General features: G+C 50.2%; 1 protein-coding gene across 1 annotated transcript in view; it reads right to left on the bottom strand.

The window, feature by feature from the left end:
• The window catches only part of FAM151B (family with sequence similarity 151 member B), a 38,561-nt gene that overhangs the window by 9,186 nt on the left and 2,710 nt on the right, over positions 1-26,665 (bottom strand). The window contains exons 3-4 of the mRNA XM_029910922.1: positions 18,746-18,871; positions 16,105-16,270 (exon numbers count right to left, since the gene is read on the bottom strand). Of these exons, the coding sequence (XP_029766782.1) occupies positions 16,105-16,270; positions 18,746-18,871 (292 nt within the window). The remainder of the gene's footprint in view (positions 1-16,104; positions 16,271-18,745; positions 18,872-26,665) is intronic.

The raw sequence follows: 26,665 nt of genomic DNA, 5'->3' as shown, positions 1-26,665 counted from the left end.
TAAAGATAAACACACTATCAGCAAGACAACAGATTCCTAGTGATATGATGAGAAAAAATACAATACACACACACACACACACACTCTATTGAAACTGTTTCTACAAGCTGGGGCTAGTTCAGGCCAGGGCCGGCTTTAAGCCGATTCGCCTGATTCCCCAGAATCGGGCCCCGCGCCTTAGGCGCCTTTTTAATTTTTTTTAAATTTAATTTTTTTTTAAATTTAAATCTTCGGTGGCCCCGCACCCCTGGCCAGAGCGCCGGCCGGAGCGCAGCAAGCCCCGCGGCCCCCCCGCTCTTGTGGCTGGAGCTCCAGCCAGAGCGCGACAGCCCCGCGGCCCCCGGCGGGAGCGCGGCAAGCCCCGTGGCCCTGCTCTCGCAGCTGGAGCTCCGGCCGGAACACGGCAGCCCCGTTGCCCCACAACCCCAGCCAGAGCACGGCTGCCCCATGGCCCCGGGACCCCGGCCGGAGCGCCGCAAGGCCCACAGCCCTGCTCTCTCAGCTGGAGCTCCGGCCGGAGCGCGGCAGCCCCACAGCCCCGCGACCCCCCGCCCCCGGCCGGCAATCCGAAGCGCCGCCAAAGACTGGGAGCGCCGCCCGGTGAGTACAAGTCCCAGGAATTGGGCTCCGCACTTGCTAAAGCCAGCCCTGGTTCAGGCAATGCTGTTAATCAGCTGCTGGGGACCCCCTGTTTATGAGGCCCCATCCCAATCCTATCCAGCTTACAAAGCTCATGTGGGTAAAGTTTATGCCTCACTGTTGCATGGTATGGAGTATGGAATGCTTCATGCTCACTGAGAGATCTGGGGTGAGTTGCCTCATAAATCAAGATGTCTTCCTCTTCTTTTCATTGTGCCCTGGTTGAGATTCCCACCTTCTCCTGTTTAATAGGACACCTCCATCTACTATTTCTCTGTCTAACTCGCAAACATGTATACCTACTGTCTTCCTTTCCCCACTTGGCATATTTAAGACAGATGGATGAGAAATGTCACACGCAATCTTGGGTACTGCATCTAAAGGATCTATTTGCTTTGCTTTGCAGGGGCTCCAAATGTCCCTGAACTAACACTGCTACAAGCTACTGAATCCAAAAGATAAATATCAGGCATCTCAGAATATACTTTAAAAGCTTGCAGATTTCCCTAGACAAAAGGAAATAATTTTTTTCTCCCCAGAAACACTTCATAGGTGGAGCTTCTGCCTGCCTCTTCCTGTTCTTACCTTAATATTCCAAGCTCTTGGAATTAAGCGGCACATAAGACCCAAACTGATATTATTTGTATTATCGTAGTGCCTAGGAGCCCTACTCATGGACCAGCACCCCATTGTGCCACCACAATGCCAGCGTCCAAAACCAGCATAAAAAGTGGGATTATATGGTCAATCATGCTGATGGAGCGGATTAAAAAGAGAACCAACAGGAGTAATATGCAAACGTTTTCTGTATATATACACTGTACAGATCTCTAATACTGGAACAGCTTTATTACTCCTGGGGGAATTCTGCATCACTGCACATGTGCAGAATTCATGGCCCCCGCAGATTTCTTTGCTTAACCGCAGAAAAATGACTTCTGATGGAGAAGCAAAGGGAAGCTGCAAAACCCGTCATGCACCCACTCCCTGGCAGTCCAGACAGGTTGGTTTGGGCACCCAGAGCAGCCGGTAGAGATGTAAATCACCAGCGGGGCGGGGCTGGGTAGTCATGTGAGAGAGAGAGAGAGAGAGAGAGAGAGACACACACACACACACACACTCTGTCCCTCTCACTCGCTATTGCAGCACTCTTGGCATGGAGGGGCAGGACTTTGGGGTATTTCTGAAGAGGTAAGTGTGGGGCAGGCTCTGTTCCCTCAGGCAGAGGAGAATGTAGCAGCCTGCCTGCTTAGTGAATTGTTCCCATTGTTTTTAGTGAACCCTCCAGGAGTATAAAACAGGTGAGAAATGTTAAGGCTCCTTTACATTGCCAGAGTGGTATAAAGGAGCCTTATTGTAAAGAACAGTATGGCCTTATAAATGCTTATGGTGCTTTAGTGATTAGAACTGGTCAAAATTTTTCGACTGAAAAATTTTCCTATCAAAATGTGCTCCGTGAACTATTTGCTACTGACCTTCCTGGAGATGGTCAGTAGCCAGTATAAATTGTGAATTTGAGTCACCAGCCTTCACCTGTTCTTCCCTTGCCTATGATGTAACACTTAAGCATGTGACTGCATATATTTGTTGACTAATAATTAGGGAAATAAAGTGTCAATACTAGCTATATTACTATTAGACAGAGGGGGTTTGGGGATTTCCTCCGATGCTCCCCACTCCCATTCTCCATCCACTGTATTGTAGTTTAAATTACCAAGATAATTGAAACCAGCTGGATTATATCACATTTTTTTGACAAAAATATGCAAAATTTTGCAGAATTTTAAAATATTGTGTGCAGAATTTTTATTTTTTTGGTGCAGAATTCCCCCAGGAGTACTTTTTCCAAAGAGCTACTGTCTAAAAGAGCAGCTTCTTTCATGTTACTCTCCTGGCGGTGCTTCTACTACATGATTGTATTTTTTAAATGTTTTTATACTGCAACATTATTTTAAAACCTTTTTGTAAAACATTGCATTTGGCTGAAAACTTGTCTTGGCTTGGAAAAAGAAGAGTGAATTGAAAATGAGTTTTAACAATATATATTTTTTAGAAAACTACTACACTTTCCCCTTCCTTCTCCGTTTCTGGCTGACACCTACAGAGTCTATAACAATAAAAGACTTTAGCCTACCCATGTATTCTGTATTTTCATAAACACATAAAATCTGTAAATGTCAAGGTATAGTTCTATTATTAAGGACAAAAGATATAAACAGCAATTTACAACTGTCCTTCAAGTTTTGCATTGCTATTGCACATTTGATCATGCCCTTCAAAATGTGGGGGTGGAATCGCCATATAGATTGTAAAAACAGCTACTGTGCATGCATATTAAGGCACAAGTGTCTGGAATTTTCCATCAGAAAATTATTCCAATGGAAAATTTCCAGCCAGCTCTACTGATTATTACTCCCATTTTTTCCCAGTGCTGGACGGGTTTTCGCCTTTGCTTGCATGTTAGTTGAGCTGACACTTAGAAGAGCTATGTCAGCTCTATATCTTCTAATGTACTTTTGTTGAACCATGCAATGCCTGTGTTCTATCCATCTACCCTTTTCCTCATAATGAAATCAATACGAATACCAAACAGGAGAGGTGAAAGAATGACATCACTTTCTATGTCGTGATATTTGCTCAAGCCAGTCTTTATTTTAACTGTGCTTGTTGCCCCTTGCTATAAAGCCATGATGATGTGATATGCCAAAAAATTAACAACACTTCAAGATGCGTCAGCCAACCAGGACCAGGGCAGTCTAGCCTAGTGGTCAGAGCGGGCATCAGGAACCAAGTACTAGAGTCAGAGCTGTAGGTGGAAGCTGGAGACAAGGGTCAAACTGGAGGCCAGAGCCAAGGGTCAATCTGGAGTTGGTAATCAGAAGCCAAAGCCACAGGTCAAGCCGGAAGTCAGGAACTGGAGCTAGCAGAATAGCAGGCAAGGAAGGGTTCAAGGCAGCGGTAGGACAGAGGCAAGGCTGGGGCAGCAGGAACAAGGTAACACAGGAGCAGGTACAGTGATGTGCATGAGCACTGAGCAGCCAGCAAACTCCTGCTGGCTTAAAAGCAGGTGTGATGCTCTGTACCTCGGGGGAACACCCTACACCCTCATGTTCATCTTTATAAAATGATTGTGTGGTATCCAATGCAAAGTTTGTCATGTTGAGTGTCTTCGGAAGGCTCATGATGCACTGAGCATGGTTGTTATAGTGATGTTATAGTAATTGTTACAGTAATGTTATAATTTCATGTATATAGTTATGAGGCTGAAAATGTATCCTCGTGGCTTAAAACAAGCCCATGCAAAAACTCTCTAACAGAGAGGCAGTTCACGCCTCATTGGGGAATGCATGGGACAAACCCAGCCCAGCCTCACAGGAACAAAGGACACTGGTTTAGGCAGCAACACAAGAAACTGTTGGACTCTCAAGGGAGTACCCCCCTTCCTCTGGTCAGTTTGGAACTGCGATGAGGTAATGCTCACCTGACTCGGCAGGGGGGCAAAGCCAACAGGGAAGAAAGGACATGATAAAAGGGAGAGACATTTGCTATGCTCTCTCTGTCTTTTATCAAAGGAAGGGGGTGACTCCCTCGAGAGTCCAACAGATTCTTTTGTTGCTCCAATCAGGCAATCTGGTGCAGGCCACATATACTGATAAGGCTGCCTGGAGATTAGCTCTGCTGCAGGCCATAATTTCTGACAATATGTTCCAGAGTTAATCACAATAGAAACTGTCAAATGCTTTCTTAAAATCTATGCAGTTTATGATGAGTGGTTTTTGCCATTCGATACTCTCTTCAATTAATCTAGGGTGAAAATCTGGACTACACGTGATCTTCTGGATCAAAATCCACCCTGCTTTTCCCTTAGCTGTTTCCTTTAGTACTCTTGGGGGAATTCTGCGCCACAGCACATGCGCAGAATTCATGCCATGCACATAATTTTTTTTTCTACGCAGAAAATACATTCTGCCAGAGAGGTGCTGCAGTTATGTCTTTTGCCCATCAGAGGCTGCTGTGGTACCAGAACAGAGAGCAGCTGCTCCCAGGCCAGAGCAGCTGCTCCCGGGCCAGAGCAGCCTCAGCTGCAGATCGGAAAGAGAAGAGGTTGTGTTCCTCACAGCGCCCTGCTTGGGGACCAGGTCAGGAGGCCTGGGATATGGGAGGATGGACAGCATGGGGTACATGGGGCTGCTGGGGGGGAGGGGTCACAGACTGGGGGTTAGAAGGGCTAGTGGGGGAGACAGACTGGGGCAAGGACTGAATGGAAGTGAGGGTGCAGGAACACAGGGGGACGGGGGCAAATGTGCCTTACTGAATGAGAGAGGCTAGGGGTCAGCCAGGATCTGCATGGGGGAGGCTCCGTAACAATCCTCCCACCCCAAAACAATCTGTTTCATACTTCTCCAACCCACACCCAACAACCCTCCAGGTTCTCACCTAGACTCGTTCCCAGCAATTACTTCCCTCTCCCTCAGCTCCTCCGTTACCCCTGACTCCCCCAAGCCTTTGCACTGCTTCTGAAGGGTGTGAGAAATATATTTCTATATTGTAGTTTAAATGAATTATTACTCAAAGTTCTGTATTAATATGCTCAGTATGGAATCTATTTGTCAAAAAATACATCCTGAATCTTTTTTGTTTTCTGTATTGTTACAGACATACTTGCTGACAGATATTTTGAAATAAATTACCAAAATAATTGAAACTGGCATGATTATAATGTGTTATTTTGACAAAATATGCAGAATTTTGCAAAATTTTAAAATCGTGTGCAGAATTTTTATTTTTTTGGCACAGAATTCCCCCAAGAGTACCTTAGTCTGCTTAAAAGATACTGCAAGAGACTTTGCCTTATCACTGAAAAGAGTGTAAAACCTCACAAGTTGTTTCAGTCAGCTAGGTCACCTTTCTTTGGTATTTGGAGTACAATGTCATTTTCTCATTGTTCTGCAGGTTTTTGCTGGTCTCAAACTTTACTGAAAAGTTTGTTGATTTTTATCAACTGTCTCATCACAATCTTTATACATTTCCCCAGTGATTGGGTGTTCACCTGCATCTTTCCCAGTTTTTAACTTTTGTACTGCATGTTTCACTTCTTTGTTTGTGATGTGAGATGTTACAATTTCTCATTCCGGTTATTTAATGTTTTGTCAATGTAAAAAAATTATTGTGGTATTGGTCTGATTTTTTCAGAGCACTTAGCATTTTTATCACACACTAAATATTCAAAGCACATCTCCAAGACACTTCACTTGGAGTTGGGAGTACTCAATGTCACAGTCCCTGGGTAGGCTGCTCTTTCCAAGATCCTTTTCCGGTCTCCCAAATGCAACCACCTTTTAAGTGGCAAGCTGCAAGCCCTTGCCTCCACTTCTCTTTGGGGTGGGATCCTACACTCCAAATGAAGTAGGATTTATTTTGCCAACAGATATACAGGCCTTAGAGAAGTGGACAGGCTCCTTATCCAGGCCATTGTTTTACCTTTCTGCCTAGTTTCTTTAACAACTCCTTTTGATCTACGTATTCAGACAGGAGTAATATCCCACAGATACACTGAGGAGAAAACGGTTACGCACCGTCTCATAACTGTTGTTCATGTCCATTCCAATCAGGTGTGTGCACGCCGCATGCATGACAACCGGAAGATTTTCCCCTAGCAGCATCCACAGGGTTGGCCTGGGCGCCCCGTGGAGCTTCACGGAGCTCAATATAGGGCCCTGCCAACCCGCCACCCCTTCAGTTCCCTCTTGCCAGCTACTCCAACAGAGGGGTAGGAGGGTGGATATTAGAATGGACATGAAGAACACATCTCAAAGAACAACAGTTAAGAGAAGGTAAGTAACCGTTTTTATTTCTTCGAGTGCTTGTTCACGTCAATTCTAATCAGGTGACTCCCAAGCCTGAGATCCGGAGGCAGGGTTGGAGTTCAGATTGTCTGTTACAGCTGTTCCCCTGCTGGATTCTTTTTTTTTTCCCCTTCCTTTCTGTTTGTGCTGAGTGGCCGCCCCCCCCGCCCCGGCCATGGAACTGACCAAAGTCACAGCCTGGCCCTGCTCATGGAAATGGCTTGTGCAGACTGACTGGAGCCATTGCTCTGCTCAGGGAAGGGGGAGCTTTTCGCTCCTTTGTCTAGCTTCTTTGTTCGGACCCGGCTCGGTGTAGGGTGCTCTGCCCAGGTATGCAAGACCTAAAGTGGCCACATAGCTGAGCGTATGAGTCATACCTGTGACTCGGAACTTGCCCAGACATGTCCTGTGCCTACCTGCAGTTTTCCCTGCCTTCTCTCCTCCCCTGGATTAAGGGGAACCAATCAGAGCTACTGGCGGGAAACTGCCTGAGTTTGCCTTTAAAACCAGACATTTTCTGATCAGACCCCCGGAGAAGGTCCTTGCTTTGCCACCTGGTCTGATCAGCTAGGGGTCTTTGCGGGGCCCTCTCCCCGCTCTCGTTTGTTTTTGAGCGTACCCCCGTTTTAAACTCCCCTCCCACGAACAACAAATTTGTGCTTGGAGATCTCCTGATTATTGTAAGCGAATCCAGTCCTCTCTGCGTCCTCTGATGCTGAAACTGCTGTTCCTGCTGCTGCTTTAGGGAGTGGTAAGGAAAAACCTCTTGCACACTCCCTTTGTTCTAGCTACTGGCTTTCTTTCCCCAGCAGGCAGACCCAAGCTAACTCCTTGGTCTGTATCTGTAATCTGCTTCGAGCTCCGCAGCGCCTTTGCTGCTAGAAATAAGCCTGCTTGCAGCCACCACTAGTTAAACCCACCCCGCCCCTTGGAGCTGTATCCTGGGTACACACCACTCTGCCCTCTGGAACTACCCCTAGTATAAGGTGGACCCATTAGGTTAGGTTTAACCTTTAGGTCTAGATAAATTGTAATTTCATTTTGCATAGCTGTGGTTAAGTTACGTTTAGAAAATTGCTTGCATTGTACTCTGTAAGTTAGGCTTAAAGAATTGTTGCATTGTGTTTTGTTACTTGCTAATTTGTGTAGTCTTGGTTAAGTTAAATCATAGATAAGATTTTGCTGTGTTCTGTATAATTGTCTCTCTGCTGTTTAAACTTGCAGCCTGTCTACTCTCTGCTCCACCACGTGCTCTTCTTCCCCATCCCCCGACCTCATTCCTCTACCACTTTCTTCCTATCTCTCTCTCTCTCTCTTTTAATCCCTTCCCCCACGTGCTCACCCCGCTCCTACTGCTGCCAAACCTCAATTGTATTACTGAAGTTTAGCATAAAACCCCATTGGTTACCCCTTTTCTCTCTAACACACCTCACATTTTACATTTACACCACTATGACATTTTTTTACCTAAAGTTGTTGGTTAGTTAACACATTTTACCCATACTGCTAGTTGGTTATATGCTGCTGTGACACACTCTTTACATAGAAATTGTTAGCTACCTGTTACATTTATACTTCAGTGTTAATTGGTTACCAACTGTATTGTACCCCACTGTATTGTACCCCACTATTGAAACCCCCTATCCTATTTACTAAAAGAAACCCCTCCCCAATTGTCTACCTTAACAAACCCCATACCCCTCACTATTGAATTTTCCCTGTTTTTGCATTTTCTTAATAAAGTTTATTTTGCACCCCACCAGTGCAGTAGTTGTCCCCCAAGATCCCCTACCTGCTGGCAGGGACACAGATGTCCACTGACTGGAGCACTGCTCTACCAAAGGCCGTGTCGTCTCTGGCCTGCTGCGTGATAGCGTAATGCGATGTAAAGGTATGTATTGAGGACCATATCGCTGCTCTGCATATTTCCTGGGTGGGAACCTGCTCCAGCAATGCTGCTGAAGAAGACTGCGCCCTGGTACAGTGCGCTGTGAGCAAAGGGGCACGCACCTCTGCCAGGTTGTAGCACTCTTAGATGCAGGACGTGATCCACAACAAAATTCACTGAGAGGAGACCAGAAGACCTTTCATCCTGTCTGCCACGGCCACAAACAGTTAAATTGACTTTCGGAGTGGCTTCGTTCTATGTAAAAAGCTAGCAATCTGCGGACGTCCAATGAGTGAAGCCTCTGCTCCCTGCCATTTGTGTGCGGCTTAGGATAGAACACTGGAAGGAAGATGTCTTGGTTGATGTGAAACTAGGAGACAACCTTCGGGAGAAAAGCTGGATGTGGCCTGAACTAAACCTTGTCCTTATAGATCACCACGTATGGGGGCTCTGATGTTAGGGCCTTGAGCTCAGTCACCCTCCTGGCAGAGGTTATTGCTACCAGAAACAGCATCTTGTACAAGAGGTAGAGCAGGAAGCACGTTGCCAGTGGCTCAAAGGGCAGCCCCGTCGGTTTGGAGAGGTCCAAAGTAAGATCCCAGGCTGGGACCGGTTGTCGGACTTGTGGATATAGCCTATCAAGACCTTTCAGGAAATGGCTGACCAGAGGGTTGGCAAAGATAGAGCAGCCCTCTGAACCTGGATGGAATGCAGAAGTGGTGGCCAAGTGAACCCTTATTGACGACATGGACAGCTCCTGCTGCTTAAGATGGAGAAGGTAGTCCAATATAAGTCGTATGGATGTGAGCGTCAGAGACAGGCAGTGTTGCACCGACCAGATTAAAAATTTCTTCCATTTGGCAAGGTAGGTAGCCCTGGCGGAGGGTTTCCTACTGCCAAGGAGTACTTGTCTGACTGGATCCGAGCAGGAGAGCACCTTTGGGTTCAGCCATGGAGCTTCCCCTGTGAGGTGCAGTGACTCAAGGTTCGGGTGCTGGAGACAGCCGTGATCCTGAGTTAAGTCCGGGAAGAGCAGCAAGGTGACTGGGGCTTCCACGGACATTTTGAGTAGAGATGTGCACCAGTGTTGGCGGGGCCAGGCTGGATCTATCACTGAAGCATCTTCCCTCCGTATCTTGAGGAGAACCTTGTGAACGAGAGGGATAGGTGGGAACGTGTATAGGAGATGGCTTTCTCATGGGAGGAGGGAGTCGAGGACCAGGGGAGGCAGAGTCACAACCTTGTCCACACTGTCCCAAACTAGCCGGTACACTGAGGCTAGCCACAATTGGAGCGGCTGGAGCCTGACGTGTTGCACCACATAGGTACAAGCGGCCATGTGTCCAAGAAGTTTCAGGCAATTCCTTGCTGTGGTGGTGGGGAACTGCCTGAGATCTCGAATGATGTCGCCCGGAGTCCAGAACCTCGATTCCGGGAGGTATGCCCTGGCCTGCATCAAGTCCAGTACCACCCCTATAAATTTTATCCACTGAACTGGGGACAGTGTTGATGTCCCCACGTTCAAGAGAAGGCCCAGTGTGTCGAACATCGTTCTTATGAAGTCTACTTGTACCTCTACTTGAGACCTGGAGCGACCCTTGATCAGCCAGTCGTTGAGGTACGGAAACACCTGTACCTGCCGTCTGCGCAGAAAGGTGGCCACAACTGCCATACACTCGGTAAATAGTCATGGCACCGCTGTGAGGCCGAATGGGAGGACTGTGAACTGGTAATGGCTGTGGCTGACCACAAACCTGAGGTACCTTCTGTGGGACAGTGTGATTGCTATACGAAAGTACGTGTCCTTCAAGTCGAGGGCAGCATTCCAGTCCCCTGGATCCAAGGAAGGGATGATGGAGGCCAAAGAGACCATGCGGAACTTGAGTTTCTTCATGAACTTCTTGTGCTCTCGCAGGCCTAGGATGAGCCTGAGCCTGCCTTTGGCTGTCGGTATTAAGAAATACCAGGAATAGAAGCCCTTGCCCTTCTACTCCTGAGGAACCTCTTCCCTGCCCCCAGCGATAGGAGGAAATGCACCTCCTGTATGAGGAGTTGCTCGTGAAACGGGTCCCTGAAGTGGGATGAGGAAGGGGGGTGGAAGGGTGGGAGGGCAGAGAATTGGAATGAATATCCCCTCTCTACCCTGGAGAGCACCCAATGGTCCAATGTGATACAGGCCCACGCAGGGTAGAAAGGGGACAGAACGGAAAGGTAAGATGGGATGGAACCAGTCTTTGCACTGGTGCGCCATCCTCATGCGCACTTTCTAAAGGGCTGGTTTTGGCCTGAGGAGGGTTTAGACTGGCCAGAGGAGGGATGAGGTGTCTTTCTAGAGTTTCTATTCATCCTGTGTGAAACCCTCTTGCCTATTCTGAGGCTGGTAACCCCTCGGCGGGGGCTGTGGTCAAAAATGCCTCCGCTAGTTGGCAGGGGTGTGAAGGCCAGGGGACTTTAGGGTGGCTCTAGAGTCCTTGACGCTGTGCAGGCGGGAGTCAGTCTTTTCAGAAAATAAAGTCTGATTCTCAAAGGGGAGGTCCTGGATGGTCTGCTGGACCTCATACGGGAGGCCAGAAACCTGCAGCTAGGAACTCCTCCTCATGGCTACCCCAGTCGCCATGGTGCATGAAGCCATGTCTGCTGCGTCCAAAGCTGCTTGCAGAGACACCCGGGAAATTAGTTTGCCCTCCTCTACTAGCGCAGAAAACTCCGTGTGAGAGTCCAGAGGCAGGAGTTCAGTAAACTTTGTCAAGGCTCCACATGTATTAAAGTTATATCTGCTGACCACCACCTGATGGTTAGCGATGCAGAGCTGCAACCCCCCTGTCGAGTAAACCTTTCTCCCAAAAAGGTCCAACTTTTTGGCCTCTCGACTTTTTGGGGAGGACCCCTGGTAGCACTGGCGCTCATGCTGGTTGGCCATGTCCACTACCAGGGAGTCCGTGGGGGGTGCGTACACAGGGGTTCGTACCTCCTTGAGGGGACAAAATATCTCCACTCAGACCTTTTCGCGGTGAGCGGCAATGAGGACGGAGTATACCACAGTATGTTAGTAGCTTCGCTAATGGTTTTGATCATCAGCAGCACAATATGGGATGGCCCAGGAGGGGAAAGGATATTGACCATCGGGTCAGTCTCCCCCACTACCTCCTCTGTTTTAATATCGAGGTTCTGAGCCACCCGTCTCAACAGCTGCTGTAAGACCCTGCTGTCCTCCAGGGCTGGGGCAGTTGTTGTGCTGGTCACCGTCTCATCAGGCGAGGAGGAAGGTGAGAGGCTGACCGGCACAGGAGCCTGTTCTCTGCCCTCGGCCCCTCTGGGGTCCCGAAGAGCAAGGACCTCTGGCGCCACAGTTGGTGCCTCAGTTGGCACTGCAGCCATCGATGCTGGTATGCAGGTCAGCTGGGTCACCGTCAAAATCTCCAGTGCCAAAGGTGTGGCTGGCGGCCTGAAGGACCCCAAGACCACCGATGCTGATCTGAAACCGTGGCTCCGCCCTTGGCTTTGATGATAGGCCCAGGGCGTCCAGAATGGCCACTGAGGAGCTTGCCACTGGCCCAGCCATGGTGCCGGATAGGGGTGGCGGTCTTGGCGGGAGCGGAACCTACTGCTCCTACTGAAGCATGACGACTATGCTTCCGACTCCGAGGTCTCCGACTGGGATGACCACGGAGGAGCAGAGCCCATTGGTGCCAGTGATGGGTGCTGCAAACTGGGGGACCGGAGCAGCTCCTCCACGAGGGCGGCCAGTGCCAGGGGGTGATGCACTGAGGATGGTGCGCGCATCGCCATCATCACCAGCTTGCCCATGGATTGCACTGGGACCCGAACCGGTGACGGCGACCTCTCCCGCTGTAAGTGCCAGAAGGTCTGATGCAGCCTCGAACGCCTCCGGCATGGAGGGGAGCTGCGGGTCTTCTTGGTGGAGGGCCAGCAAGCGATGAGGGTCTGGATTCGACTGGACCCCTGCTGGGGCAGGAGTTGACGTGACCCGTGGTGGTTGGGCACCGGATGGAGGCTTACTGACCACCTGGTCCTTAGACCTGGTTGAGGAATGGCCTCTGTCTGACCTCTTCTTTTTGTGAGGCACCAGGGATTGAGAGTGGTGCCTCACAGAGATCTGGGTTCTGTGCACGGAGCCGTGGCGGTGCCTAGGGTCTCTAGAGGAGTCCTTCCTTGGCACCGGCTCTCACACTGAGAGTGTCAGTGCACTGCGCACGGAGGAAGTGATGCTTGGGGCTGGCTCCCCCACGCCGGGTTCTGACTGAGGCTGAAGTGCTGCCTCCATAAGTAAAATACGGAGGCGCTGATCTCTGTCCTTTAGGATCCTAGGGTGGAACCCTCTGCAGATCTTACAATGTTCTCTAAATGACCCCCACTGAGACACTTCAAGCACTAAGTGTGTGGGTCACTTCTGGGCATAGACCTGCCACAGTCTGTACACGCCTTAAAGCCCGGGGACCGAGGCATGTCCCAGTGCCAGGGGAACATTGGGGGATGGTGGGGGGGAGGAAGCTCCCTAAAGGAAACTTATGAAGCTATTTACACTAACTATACTACTACTCTATACACTAAAAAGGACACTGTGAAGAACACGCGCTTGCCAAGGCAAGAGCAATGGGGATAGGGTGACCAGATGTCCCTATTTTATATGGACAGTCTCGATATTTGGGGCTTTTTCTCCTATAGGCGCCTATTACCCCCCACCCCCTGTCCCGATTTTTCACACTTGTTGTCTGGTCAATCTAAATGGGGAGTTCCAGCTAGCCGTCACAGGCGGTAAGAAGGAACTGAGGGGGTGGCGGGTTGGTAGGGCCCTATATTGAGCGCCATGAAGGCGCGACTCCAGGGAGCGCCCAGGCCTACCCTATTAATACTGGTAGGGGAAAATCTTCTGTCTGTCATGCACGCGGCACGCGCACATCTGACTGGAATTGACAAGAACAAGCACTCAAAGAGATATTTATAACAATTTATAATTGAAAAATATTTTTCAGTTTTCCACCCTCAGTACTTCTGAAAATCCAGTACCATATCTCTGAAAATGGGCACCGAGAAAATGAGGAATACACAATACCTCTACCTCTTGAGCTAATACAGTAACTGAAGAGGATAAAAGCCCACCATTGCTATGTGGACTATTCACTACACAGGGATAAGACAAACACTTTGTCAGTGGGTTTCACAGCTATTTGCTGACAGCAGAAAAATGTAGAAACTCGGAAATCCTGAGGTAGATTCCAGATTCTGAAATGGACTGTTTCTAGTGGTTATTTATCCTTCTACCCAGCCTCTGTGTGTCTCTGTTCGTAACCAATCTCTCCAGCCCCCAAATCCCCCCCCCCACTCTGTCTATCCACCCCACCACCCCGACTTTTGTGCCCTACCCTCTCAGCTCCTATACACCACCATGACTCCTGCACTCTTCTGCTCCTATCCCCATGGACCTTCTGCAAGTGCCTCCATCCCTCCTTATATACACCCCTCTCCTATTAAATATCACCCCCCAAAAATCCCCATTAGCCCCAGAAAACCCTTCCCTACCCTCCTCAAATATTCCCCCTCCCGTATTGAGACCCAGCATCCCAGCTCCCCCCCCATCAATCCCAGTAGCCCCTCCCCTAACCCCCCTTATATATTCTCCCTCCCACACTGAACCCCAACACCCCATCTAGCCCCTCTCCTCCAGTGGGGTGGGAGGTCCTGAGGTGGGGAGTCGTGTCCTACCGCTCGATGAGTGGCCCTCTGGAAGGGTGACCAGGCCAAATTTGAATGAGTAGCAGCACTGTGACCGTGGACTGGGTTGCAATGCCCAGAGCAGGGAACTGGCCCCAGCCCCGCAGGACAGGAGCTGCTGCTGTGTGGTCAGTTTTTCATTTTATGTTGGTTTCTGTGCTTTGCATTTGTGAAAAACATGGGGCTTTACCAATCTGTATTTGTACCAGGCTAGTTACCTCTTCACCTCCATGCTGCCTGAATGCCAGTGGGGTTGAGTCCGCTTTGAGAGCCCTAGGGCGAAAGTCTCTCTGATCTCAGCTCCAGTGCCTGATGCAACAGCGGCCCCTAGTAGCCAGAAGGGTAAATTGCAGGGAAAATCCTGCACCTGCATCCCTAGGTTGAAGCATGCTCACTACAGACGGAATCTTTGAAGAATGTTAACAGTCTCTAACGAATCTTCACTAAGCATGTGCAAACTGCAATTTCCAGAAGCTTACAACTTAATCAAATTTGAGTGGATTTTCACAGGAACAGCAAAAGACACATCCTTCACATAAAAGCAACCCACTGTTAAATTGCAAATCTGTGCTCCAAAGCATACAGGCATGAGGACTTCTTGAGGAAAAGGTTGTAAGAATTATTTAACAACTTCTTTTTCCCTAATCTCATTCTCCAAAACAGTTAATTTGTTCTCAAAACAAAAACAAACAAAAACAGTAGCCTAAGCTAGATTACCGGCATTAAAATTTTCAGTCTGAACAGTTAAAGTTTGGCAAAGTTATAAGCAACTGAAAATGAGGTATTATAATGGAAAGTGCTAGGCAACCTTACTTACTGGTGATGCTACCAGCTCTGCCATATGCAATAATTACTATACAATATTTTAAAATACAGTAACTGTTTATTGCATATGCAATATTATTGGTAGTCTACAATATTTTAAAGCCTTGGGACCAACAGCTTCACTGCATCCCTTAATAAAAATAAGTTGTGTTTGAAAAATACTTCTCTGGTGCACACATTCATCAGAAGAAACCACACACACCCACAAATAAAAAACAACAGAGTTTTGGTACTGTTTGGGATTAATCATTTCTGATGGTACTGTATTTCATTACCAATTATTATGTTTGATTGTATTTCACCATTCAGTAATGCATACATTACAGTAAAATGTATTGTTAATAAAAGTTCTGTAAACAGAAGTTTGCCCTACAATGGGCAGCACCAACACACAACCAGTTGGTGGTAACTATTAATAAATAATAATAATGCAGAGTCCTTGTGAATCTTTTTGTAGAGGAGCGGACTCACCCCTGCGGCACCTCCTGCTGGTTACTTCCAGGAATTAGCTCTTCCAGCATCCAGAGCGCCCCCTGCAGGCTGGTGATCCGCCTGTCCTCTAGCCCCCGTGTCCCTCCCAGGACCCTGGTGTTCTTATCCCAGGGTTCTGCCTCCTGCAGTACCCCACGGTCTTACTGGGTTCCCCCCCCCCGCCGAGGGGAACCCCCACTCCCTATCCCCACGTCGCCTCAGTCATGGCTACTGCCAGTCTCCATTTAGCCCCCGCGCCCTGGGGCAGACTGCAGTCTATCAGCTGATCATCATAGGCAACACGGGGTTTGGACTGGCTGCCCTTACCCACTCTCCAGCTGCCCCTCTGCAAGCCCAATACCTAGGTAGGCCTAGGACTAGGCCCTGCAGCCTGGGGAGTTGCTGGCCTAGGGCTTCCCAGCTCCTAAGGCCTTTCCCCAGCCCTGCCTCACTCTAGGTCCCCTGGGTGAGATCCCCAGCAGCCAGGCCTGTCTCCCTCTCCAGTCAGAGAGAGACTGCTGCTTCTGGCTTCCCAGGCCTTCTTATAAGGCCTAGTTCCTTAGTTTGGGGCGTGGCCCCCGCTGCAGCCACTTCCCCAATCAGCCAGGGGTTTGCTCCCTTTCGCAGCCCCAGCCCTCTGCAGGGCTTTTCCAACCCTTTCAGGGCTGGAGCGGGTGTTCACCCCGCTACACTTTTACATACCTCTTAAAATCCAGCTTGATGCCTTTTTTAGTGTTCACAATCTCATTTAGCCACGCCTGCAATGTGTTGTCACTGTTTGTTTCAGGAGGATGAGCCATGATTGGTTCACCATTTCCTTCTTCCTCACCACAAAGAAGAATATCTGCTTCTACCATATGAGCAGCACCTGTTCATTTAAAACATTAATATTGTGACATATCCAGATCCCCAACTTTTCAGATTTTGTGCGTGTGTATTATATATTACACACAAAAACTACATTAAAATAACATTATAAGGTTGCAAAGTTAAATACTCCAAAGTTAGGAAATGCCAGAATTAGGGTTGCCTGTAGGGATGATGTACACACAGTCTGGTCAACACTAAAAGTTGTGAGGGGATGGAGCATGCTCAGTTACTCTGTGAAGACAGTGTATGCTCAGTCAGTCACAAATAGGAGCTACGAAGGGATGGAGCATTCTTAGTCATTCTGTGGGTATGGCGCATGTGCAGTCTGGTCAGCACTAGGACCTAAAGGGGATGGAACATACTCAGTGAAGATAGAATTTTAGGAGATTTTAGCTGCTAAACTTTAAGAAGTCTCTACTAGACCTGTGTGAACTGCAGTGTTTCAAAGGCTTATAACTTTGTCAAATTTGCATGGATTTTCACCCAGAAACAGAAAAGGCATCTCTCTCATAAGGCCATTCCCCTACCAAATTTCAAGCTCCTTCTACACAGTATGGGTGTGCCAGAGTTTCTCAAAGAAAAGGTCTCCAGATTTTTTTAATTTAAAATAATTTATCTTTCCTTAGCCCCATTCTCGTAACTGACTGAACCATCCTGGCTGAAAATTTCCAAAACAATTCAGCCAGAGACAGATAGCCAGCATGGAGAACTTCAGCCCAAATGTTAAAAATGGCAAAGTTATAAGAAAAGGAAAACAGGCTCTTATAAAGGAAAGTGTCGGGCAATCTTAAGAGGCAGCCCCACCTATAATACATATATATATATGCATATATATTCATGCACACACACATATTTTAAGTTACTTAGATTTAAAAACTTGAGACATAACTTTACTTTCAGTAGGCAGCAGAGTAGCTGAGTTACCTATTTTCCTAATTCCTTCACAAATCAAATTAAATTCCACTGGAAACAAAATCTAATAATTTGAGGTAATTAAATCTTCATGAAAGGAAAAAACAAAAAAATACAGTTCAGAGCTTCTACGAAAGATTATCCAATATATTCACATTAAAATATTTTAAACATTTATTTTAAAAAGCAATTAATAGAAGAAGATGATCTGTTAATATAAAACCACAAATCCTTGGAACCCTAGACTGTTTTGGAAACATGGAGTCACCAGATTTTGCAATGTAACTGATGAATAGATCACAATCATCACTATCAACTGAGACAGAAGACCAAGATCACCATTGTCACTCCAGAAAAATGAATGAAGCCTATTGGCAGATGTTTTTGTATTCTCCAATATCTTGATGGGAATGATAGATTTTGGTGACATTTTGGGTAGTTATCTGCGTCTGTGTATCATAGAATAGCTCACACAAGTTCAATTCAAGTGTGTAAAATCAAAATTCTTCAATCATTGTTCTTCATTGTTGGCAGATATCAAGTGAACTCAGGAGTGGATTCAATATTAAGACTGTGGAACTATTCACATAACTACAGAAATGCCCCACTTTGGTCAGATCTTCTTGGGTATATATGTATCTGTCACCACAAAAGGAACATTGGACTTATTTCAACTAAATGCACTGTTCACATACATAAGTGGAATTTTGGACAGTGGCTTATCTGCCAGCAATGAGGACTGACCAGTTTGCACTTTGAAATTTCCACTCAAGGTCTGTTAATAAATGACATCCTAAACTGGATAGGGACAAAAACAGGGTGGTCGCTTAAGAGAGGACAACAGAGAGTAGTTGTTGATTTAGTGAGACAAAATAACTGGTTAGCAATTATTAAAAATTAAGCCGAAAAAAATCAGGTGAATAGTCATAGTCAATGACATCTTGAAATGTACTATGCTACTTCAGCTCATGACAAAGGTACAAGTTATTTTTGGATGCAGCATTCACCAGCTATTCACCTGGAAGACTGTTAAGTTTGTGCCTTCAACAGATGTGAATACATCACTTAGGAAGACAGCTTGGGTGACGGACTATTAATTAAACTAAAACTAAAAACTATTAATTGCCATATCCATACTTGTGCTTTGTCAATATGGGTGACAGCACAACTAAGCTAACGTTTATGGTCACAACAGAGACACAGTCTACATTTAATAGCCAAGTCTCAACATCCTTACAAATGTGGATGGCAGTTCAGTATGTGGGGTAATGATCTTGATAACGGTTAAATCACTTGCATTTGGCAGCCGTGCTTCTTGGGGTGTAAAATTATCAAAGTACTCATTTAGGAGACAAATAAAGATTGTTTCCCCAAAAGAACCAAACTGAGTACATGTTTTCCACAAATCCAAATGGAATTTAATTACATCTTAACTTTGGACACTGCAACATTATATTCTATGTTATGTCACCAAACTAAGATTATAGCATCATAAAAATATTTTATGTGAAAACAATGATATTGATAGATTCGTTTTCCAAAATACACATACAATACTTACTTTGTATTGCCTCTTTCATTTGTGATTTATTGTTTGCTGCATGATACCAGATAATTTCTGCTCCATCTCTGGTTTTAATCTGGTTAGTGTTCAGAAAATAATCCAATACATTTCCACTCCAAGTTCCTATGTCAATAATATTTAAAGTAAGTATACTGCATATATGAAGAAAAGTTTTAAATATTTTCTTACCATTGCAACTGGAAAAGGAAGAAAGACATCAGACAAGAGAATAAGCAGATGCCTTTCCAATCCTGCTGTAAAGAACACAATCCACACACTACATGAAGTCCAAATTCAACTTCTTCCTGGGGATTTAGTTTACTAGCAAAGAAAATAAGATAAAAACCTTCTCCTGGTCTTGGCTCTTCCTAAGGTTCCTCCCAAAAGACTATTCAGTCCTCACCTTTAATCTTCTCTTTTCATGGCAGTAGCGTAGCTGGGGGGGGGGGGGGGAGCAGGGCAGCGGCCGCTCCCCCACTAAGCACAAGTGACGCCTTGTCAATTTCTTGGAGCCTTTTTAATTTTTACTCACCCGGAGGGAGCAGGGAGAGCAATCAAAAAAAAAAAAAAAAAAAAGGCGTCCCCAGCTGGGGCGGTTTTACTCACCCGGCGGCCCTTCGGCCGCGGGACCTTCCCTTGCTCCGTGGGTCTTCGGTGGCATTTCAGCGGTGGGTCCTTCAGTGCCGCTGAAGACCCGGAGCGCCGCCGGGTGAGTAAAAGCACCGCAGCGGGTGGCGCCTTTTTTTTTTTTTGATCGCTCCCCGTTCCCTCCACCTGGCTACGCCCGTTTCATGGTGTAATTTGCACTGCTCTTATAAACAGTGAAGTAGCACGTAACTTGCTAACTCTGCTCAATAAATTAGCAGGATTAGCAGCTACTAACAAACAGAGTGGGTGTGTGACATCTTGGACAAACCTTATTTAATTGAGTTTAATATCTTGGGAGTCCATCGTATTAGAAATGCTATTGTCTGTGTGTTACTGAGGGATTGTATGTATTTCCACAGAACGGTATATAGGATAACAGTAGGGGATGATCAAGCAAATTCATTCAGATTGTAACAGCTCCAGAGAAACATCCTCCACCCTCCTTGGGTGCTCGGGGGGGGGGCTGCAGCAGGCTCCCTACCCGGCTCCTGGGAAGCAGTGACCTCCAGCTGCTAGCTCCATGTGCTGCCTCCGCTCCACCCCATGCCCCAGTTCTGCAGCTCTCATTGGCTGGGAACTGCAGGCAGAGGCAGCACATGGAGCTAGGAGCTGAGGAAGGGGCGTTCCTGTCGCCCTTCTGGGGAGCCCCCCAGGTAAGCACCACCCTGTACCCCTATCCCCAGCCCTGAGCCCCAAACTCCTGCTTCTGGGAGGTGGGGGGGGGCCCCCAGACTGCCCCAGCAGCAGCTGGTGCAACTGGCCCAGGGGGTGCTCAAGCTGCTCAGGTGGCTCCTGGGCCAGCCACACGGGCCACTGCAGAAATCACGGAGGTCACGGAATCTGTGACAAACACGGAGCCTTACTTATGACTGTGACAATCACATTACTGTACCATCTCTGAGAAGTGAGGCAGACTTACTTATGCAGTCTGTCTTTCACTGGGAAAATCACAGTATAGTCCGGGAACTGTGCCATATCCTGGTCAGGAGGGAGAGAGATGCAGGTTTCCACCCAAGAAAGGCAACAGCTAGGGAGCTAGAAGCCTAAGAATAGGTGCCCTTGCTGAACCACTAAGGGGAAAAGACGGTTACTCACCGTTGTAACTGTTGTTCTTCGAGATGTGTTGCTCATATCCATTCCAGTTAGGTGTGTGCGCGCCGCGTGCACGATCGTCGGAAGATTTTTACCCTAGCAACACCCGGTGGGTCGGCTGTGGAGCCCCCTAGAGTGGCGCCGTTATGGCGCTGGATATATACCCCAGCCGACCCAGCGCCCCCTCAGTTCCTTCTTGCCGGCTACTCCGACAGTGGGGAAGGGGGGCGGGTTTGGAATGGATATGAGCAACACATCTCGAAGAACAACAGTTACAACGGTGAGTAACCGTCTTTTCTTCTTCGAGTGCTTGCTCATATCCATTCCAGTTAGGTGACTCCCAAGCCCCACCTAGGTGGCGGGGTCGGAGTGAGACATTGCTGTGTGCAGAACCGCTGACCCGAAAGCAGCATCGTCTCTGGATTGTTGCACCAGCGCATAGTGAGTAGCAAATGTGTGGACCGATGACCACACTGCAGCTCTACAAATGTCCTGGATCGGTACTTGAGCCAGGAAGGCAGTCGAGGAGGCCTGGGCCCTCGTGGAATGAGCAGTGAGGTGTGGCTTTGGTACACCGGCCAGGTCGTAGCAAGCACGAATGCAGGACGTAATCCAAGAGGACAGGCACTGTGAAGAGACCGGTGATCCTTTCATCCGGTCGGCCACCGCAACGAAGAGTTGCGTCGTTTTCCTAAATGGCTTTGTCCGGTCAATATAGAAAGCCAGGGCCCTGCCAACGTCCAAAGAATGTAAACGCTGGTCTTGACGAGTAGCGTGCGGTTTCGGATGGAAGACCGGGAGAAATATATCTTGGTTTACGTGGAAAGGTGATACCACCTTCGGAAGAAAGGCAGGATGGGGGCGAAGCTGCACCTTGTCCTTGTGGAACACCGTATAAGGGGGCTCGGATGTCAGCGCCCTGAGTTCCGAGACGCGTCGTGCTGAGGTGATGGCTACGAGGAAGGCTGTCTTCCAGGATAAGTACAGGAGTGAGCAGGTCGCCAATGGTTCAAACGGAGGCCCTGTGAGCCTGGAGAGGACGAGGTTGAGGTTCCACGTCGGAACCGGTTGTCGTTGCTGTGGGTACAGCCGGTCTAAGCCCTTGAGGAATCTAACGACCATCGGGTTAGAGAAGACCGAGGACGTGAGTTCTCCTGGGTGGAAAGCGGAAATAGCGGCGAGGTGAACCTTGATTGAGGATGTCGCCAAGCCTTGCTGTCTTAGGGACAGGAGGTACTCCAGTATCAAGGGGATAGGAGCCTGCGAGGGAGACGTAGCTCGTTGCTCACACCAACAGGAGAACCTCTTCCACTTGGCTAAATAAGTGGTCCGCGTAGAGGGCTTTCTACTTCCCAGCAGGACCTGTTGGACGGCCTGCGAACATTGCCGCTCTGAGCGACTCAACCATGAAGCATCCACGCCGTGAGGTGGAGCGACTGCAGGTCGGGGTGATACAGCCGGCCGTGGTCCTGAGAGATGAGATCCGGACTCAAGGGGAGCGTGATCGGTCTCTGTACTGACAGTTCCAGCAGAGTGGTGTACCAGTGTTGTCTCGGCCAAGCGGGAGCGACTAGAATTACCCGTGCATGGTCCCTGCGGATCTTGAGCAGCACCCTGTGGACCAGCGGGAATGGAGGAAAGGCGTAGAACAGATGGTCTTTCCATGCCATGAGGAAGGCGTCTGACCGAGAGCCCGGGGCTCGCCCGTGTAGGGAGCAGAATGCCTGGCACTTCCTGTTGGCCCGAGATGCGAACAGGTCGATCTGGGGAAACCCCCACCTTTGGAAGACGGAATAGATGATGTCCAGGCGAATCGACCACTCGTGCGTCTGGAAGGACCTGCTGAGACGGTCCGCCAGCGTATTCTGGACTCCAGGCAGGAATGACGCCGTGAGATGAATCGAGTGGGCGATGCAGAAGTCCCACAGGCGAATGGCCTCTTGGCATAGGGGAGATGAGCGAGCTCCGCCTTGCTTGTTGATGTAAAACATGGCCGTGGTGTTGTCGGTGAGAATCAGCACGCAACGGCCCTGTAGGAAGTTGAGGAAAGCCTGACAAGCCAGGCGCACCGCCATCAGCTCTCGGACGTTGATGTGCAGGGCTAGTTGGGACGCGGACCACAGGCCTTGGGTATGGTGCTCCCCCAGGTGAGCGTCCCAGCCTAGAGATGAAGCGTCCGTAACTAGGTGGAGGGAGGGCTGTGGGGCGTGAAAGGGCACTCCTGCACAGACCGCTGCGCGATCCGTCCACCAGGCAAGAGAGGCCAAGACCGAGGCCGGAACCGTGGCCACCATGTTCAGGTCGTCTCGATGAGGACGGTAGACCGATGACACCCAAGCCTGCAGTGGGCGAAGTCGCAGTCTGGCGTGCCTGGTTACGTATGTACACGAGGCCATGTGGCCCAAAAGGACAAGGCATGTTCTTATGGTGGTAATTGGAAAGGCCCTGAGACCTTGAATGACGCTTGAGATGGTAAGGAATCGGCTGTCTGGCAGTATGGCTCGGGCACGTCTGGAGTCCAGGATTGCTCCAATGAACTCTATCCTCTGAGTTGGTACTAGAGTGGACTTCTCTCTGTTGAGTAGAATGCCCAGCTCGTGGAAAGTGTTTGTCACTATGCGGACATGAGCCTGCACTTGGTCTTTGGTGCGGCCGCGTACCAGCCAGTCGTCCAAGTACGGGAACAGCTGTATCCCTTGTCGACGAAGGAAGGCCGCGACGACTGCCAGGCACTTTGTGAACACCCTGGGAGCCGAGGACAAGCCGAAGGGAAGGACTGCGAATTGGTAGTGCACCCTGTTTACCACAAATCGCAGGAAACGTCTGTGGGGCGGATAAATTGCTATGTGGAAATAAGCGTCCTTCATGTCGAGGGCGGCGAACCAGTCTCCAGGATCCAGTGAAGGGATGATGGTCCCCAATGACACCATGCGGAACTTCAACTTTACTATGAATTTGTTGAGTCCGCGCAAGTCTAAGATGGGCCGTAGACCCCCTTTTGACTTGGGTATCAGGAAGTAGTGGGAGTAAAACCCCCTGCCCCTTAGCTCCGATGGAACCTCCTCTATGGCCCCCATAGCGAGGAGCCCAAAAACCTCCTGTGTAAGGAGTTGCTCGTGAGAAGGGTCCCTGAAGAGGGACGGGGAGGGGGAGGGGGGGGGGGGGGGCGAGGAAAATTGGAGGGCGTATCCCCTCTCCACCGTGCGAAGGACCCAACGGTCCGAGGTTATACGGGACCAAGCGCGGTGGAAGCGGGAGAGGCGATCCCGGAAGGGGGGAGTTGGATCCTGGGTACCGGTCGTGGTGCCGTCCTCAACCGCACCTTCAAAAGGTTTGCCTAGGCCCTGAAGGTGGTCTAGGCAGGCCCTGGTTCTGACCGGGTTGAGGGCCGGTCGACCTTCGCCTACCACCTCGACCCCGCCTCCTAGCAAAGTCCTGTCTTGGACGAGGCGGGGGAGGGTAGAACCGCTGAGGCTGGGGCCTGAAGGGTCTGCGCTGCGGCCCTGGGACATGCATCCCCAGGGAGCGCATCATTGTCCGAGAGTCTTTAAGATTTTGGAGCCTCGAGTCTGTTTTCTCCGAAAAGAGGCCCTGGCCCTCAAACGGTAGATCCTGCAGGGTCTGCTGCAGTTCAGGTGGCGAGCCTGACACCTGGAGCCAGGAGATTCGGCGCATTGCTATCCCCGACGCCAGGGTCCTAGCGGCCGAGTCCGCTATATCAAGGGACGCCTGCAGAGAGGTGCATGCCACCCGCTTGCCCTCCTCTACCAAGGCCCCGAACTCCTCCCTCGATTCCTGGGGAACCAGCTCTCTAAATTTCCCCATCGAGGACCACATATTAAATCCATAGCGGCTCAGGAGCGCCTGCTGGTTCGCTGCCCGCAGTTGCAGTCCGCCAGCCGAATAGACCTTGCGTCTGAACAAATCGAAGCGCTTAGCGTCCTTCGATTTGGGCGCAGCGGCCTGCTGGCCATGGTGCTCCCGTGCATTGACTGATGAAACCACCAGTGAGCACGGTTGGGGGTGAGTGTACAAGTACTCATGTTCCTTGGAGGGCACAAAGTACTTCCTCTCAACCCCTCTGGCCGTGGGCGGAATAGAGGCCGGGGTCTGCCAGATGGTGGTGGCGTTCGCCTGGATCGTGCGGATCAGCGGTAATGCCACCCTGGATGGAGCATCCGCTGAAATGATCTGCACGATGGGATCATGGACCTCCGCAATCTCCTCCACCTGGAGGTCCATATTGCGAGCCATGCGGCGCAGCAGGTCCTGGTGGGCCCGAAGGTCTATGGGAGGTGGCCCAATGGCGGATGTGCCCGCTACGGCCTCATCAGGCGAGGACGAGGAGGATGCCCCCGGTGGCAAGGGGTCCAATGGTTGGTCCTGCTCCAGGTGTTCCTGGAGTTGGGCATCGCCTGCCCCCAGGTCCAGGGCCTCTGCTGGTGCGGGCGCTGGCGCCTCCACATCCCTTGGAGGAGGGCGGGAGATGGTGGACTCTGGGGCCCTAGGCTCCGAACGGCCCGAGCGGGAGGCAGATAGCGGAGCTCCTTGTGCCTGATGGTAGGCCCAAGGAGTCCAGAAGGACCAATGCGCAGGCCCTTGCATAGGGTCGTCGGTCTCCTGCAGGTGGCCGGCCTCCACTGCCTCAGATGATCGCGACGCCGATCTCGACGGCCACGGCGGTGCCGAACCCGACGCCGTCGGTACCGGATGGTACGGTGCCGATCGGTGCCGGTCGTAAGGCGATCTGCCCCTGTGCGGTGCCGGAGAGCGGTGCCGGGATCTGGAGCGGTGCCGGTAGTCCCTCCGGTGCCGGGATCCCGACCTGGAACGGGACGACGATCTGGAGGAGGCGTGGTACCGGGAGCGGCCTCTCGAGCCCGAGTGGCGCTCATACCGGTGCCGGGAGCTGCGTCTCGAGCCCGATCGGTGCCGGTCGTCTCGACGGTGCCGGGATGTTGAACGGCGCCGCGAAGAGGATCTGGGCCGCGAGTACGACCGGTGCCGAGGTGATATTCGGCGCCGGGACTCAGAGCGGCGTCGGGACCTACTCCGGGATCTGGAGCGGTGCCGAGAGACTCGTGCTGGCGACGGTGGGCGCACCAGGGCAGGTTTTCCCCCTGGACTGCAGGACGCGTGGAGCCACCGGTGCCGGGAGTTGTGACGGCGCCGGCTCCGTGAGGGCGATCAAGTCTCTCGCCGTAGCGAAGGTCTCCGGGGTGGAAGGGAGACAAGGTTCCACCACCAGCCTTGGTGGTGAAACAGTCCGCACCGGACTCAACGGCCTCGGTGCCGGAGTCGACGGTGTGGCCGCCTGTCTTTGGCGGTCCAACTGCGGACGCGGCTCTACCCCCGGCACCGGGGGAGCCGGTATCTTCGCGGCAGCAACGTCCCGCGCCTTGCCGGCCTTCTTATGGCCCGGAGAAAGGGATCGGCGCCGAGGTTCTTTAGGCGGGCGTGGTGCCGACGTCGGTCGGTGCCGAGCAGTCTTTTCCGCCGCACCGGTTGGGCCCGCCGGGGCGCTGCGCACCGAAGCGCTCGGTGCCGGGACAGGGCGCGCCGAGGGAGGATCCGGACTCAGAGCCGGCTCCATCAGGAGCTGACGGAGTCTAAAGTCCCGCTCCTTTCTTGTCCTTGGCTTGAAGGCCTTGCAAATAGGGCACTTATCTGCTGGATGAGCCTCTCCAAGGCACTTCAAGCAAGAACTATGCGGGTCGCTGGTTGGCATATGCTTCCGGCAGGACGCGCACGGCTTAAAGCCAGGAGCCTTGGGCATGGGCCCGGCTGTGCGCCGGGGGGAAAAGGGGAAAAACACCCCCTAAACCCCCGATAACAATATACAACTATATATATACACTATACACTAACTAACTAACTAACTTGAACAACTATCTATATAACTAACTATAAGGAGAGCAATGAGAAGCTAGGGAGTGTGGAGATCAGCTAAGCCGCGCTCCACAGTTCCAACGACCGTCAGGGGCGGTAAGAAGGAACTGAGGGGGCGCTGGGTCGGCTGGGGTATATATCCAGCGCCATAACGGCGCCACTCTAGGGGGCTCCACAGCCGACCCACCGGGTGTTGCTAGGGTAAAAATCTTCCGACGATCGTGCACGCGGCGCGCACACACCTAACTGGAATGGATATGAGCAAGCACTCGAAGAAGAAACACAAGT

The sequence above is a fragment of the Terrapene carolina genome, unplaced genomic scaffold (assembly GCF_002925995.2).
Source record: "Terrapene carolina triunguis isolate 2854851 unplaced genomic scaffold, T_m_triunguis-2.0 Scaffold69, whole genome shotgun sequence".
Lineage (NCBI taxonomy): Eukaryota > Metazoa > Chordata > Testudines > Emydidae > Terrapene > Terrapene triunguis.
This window is presented reverse-complemented; position numbering and strand designations above follow the sequence as displayed.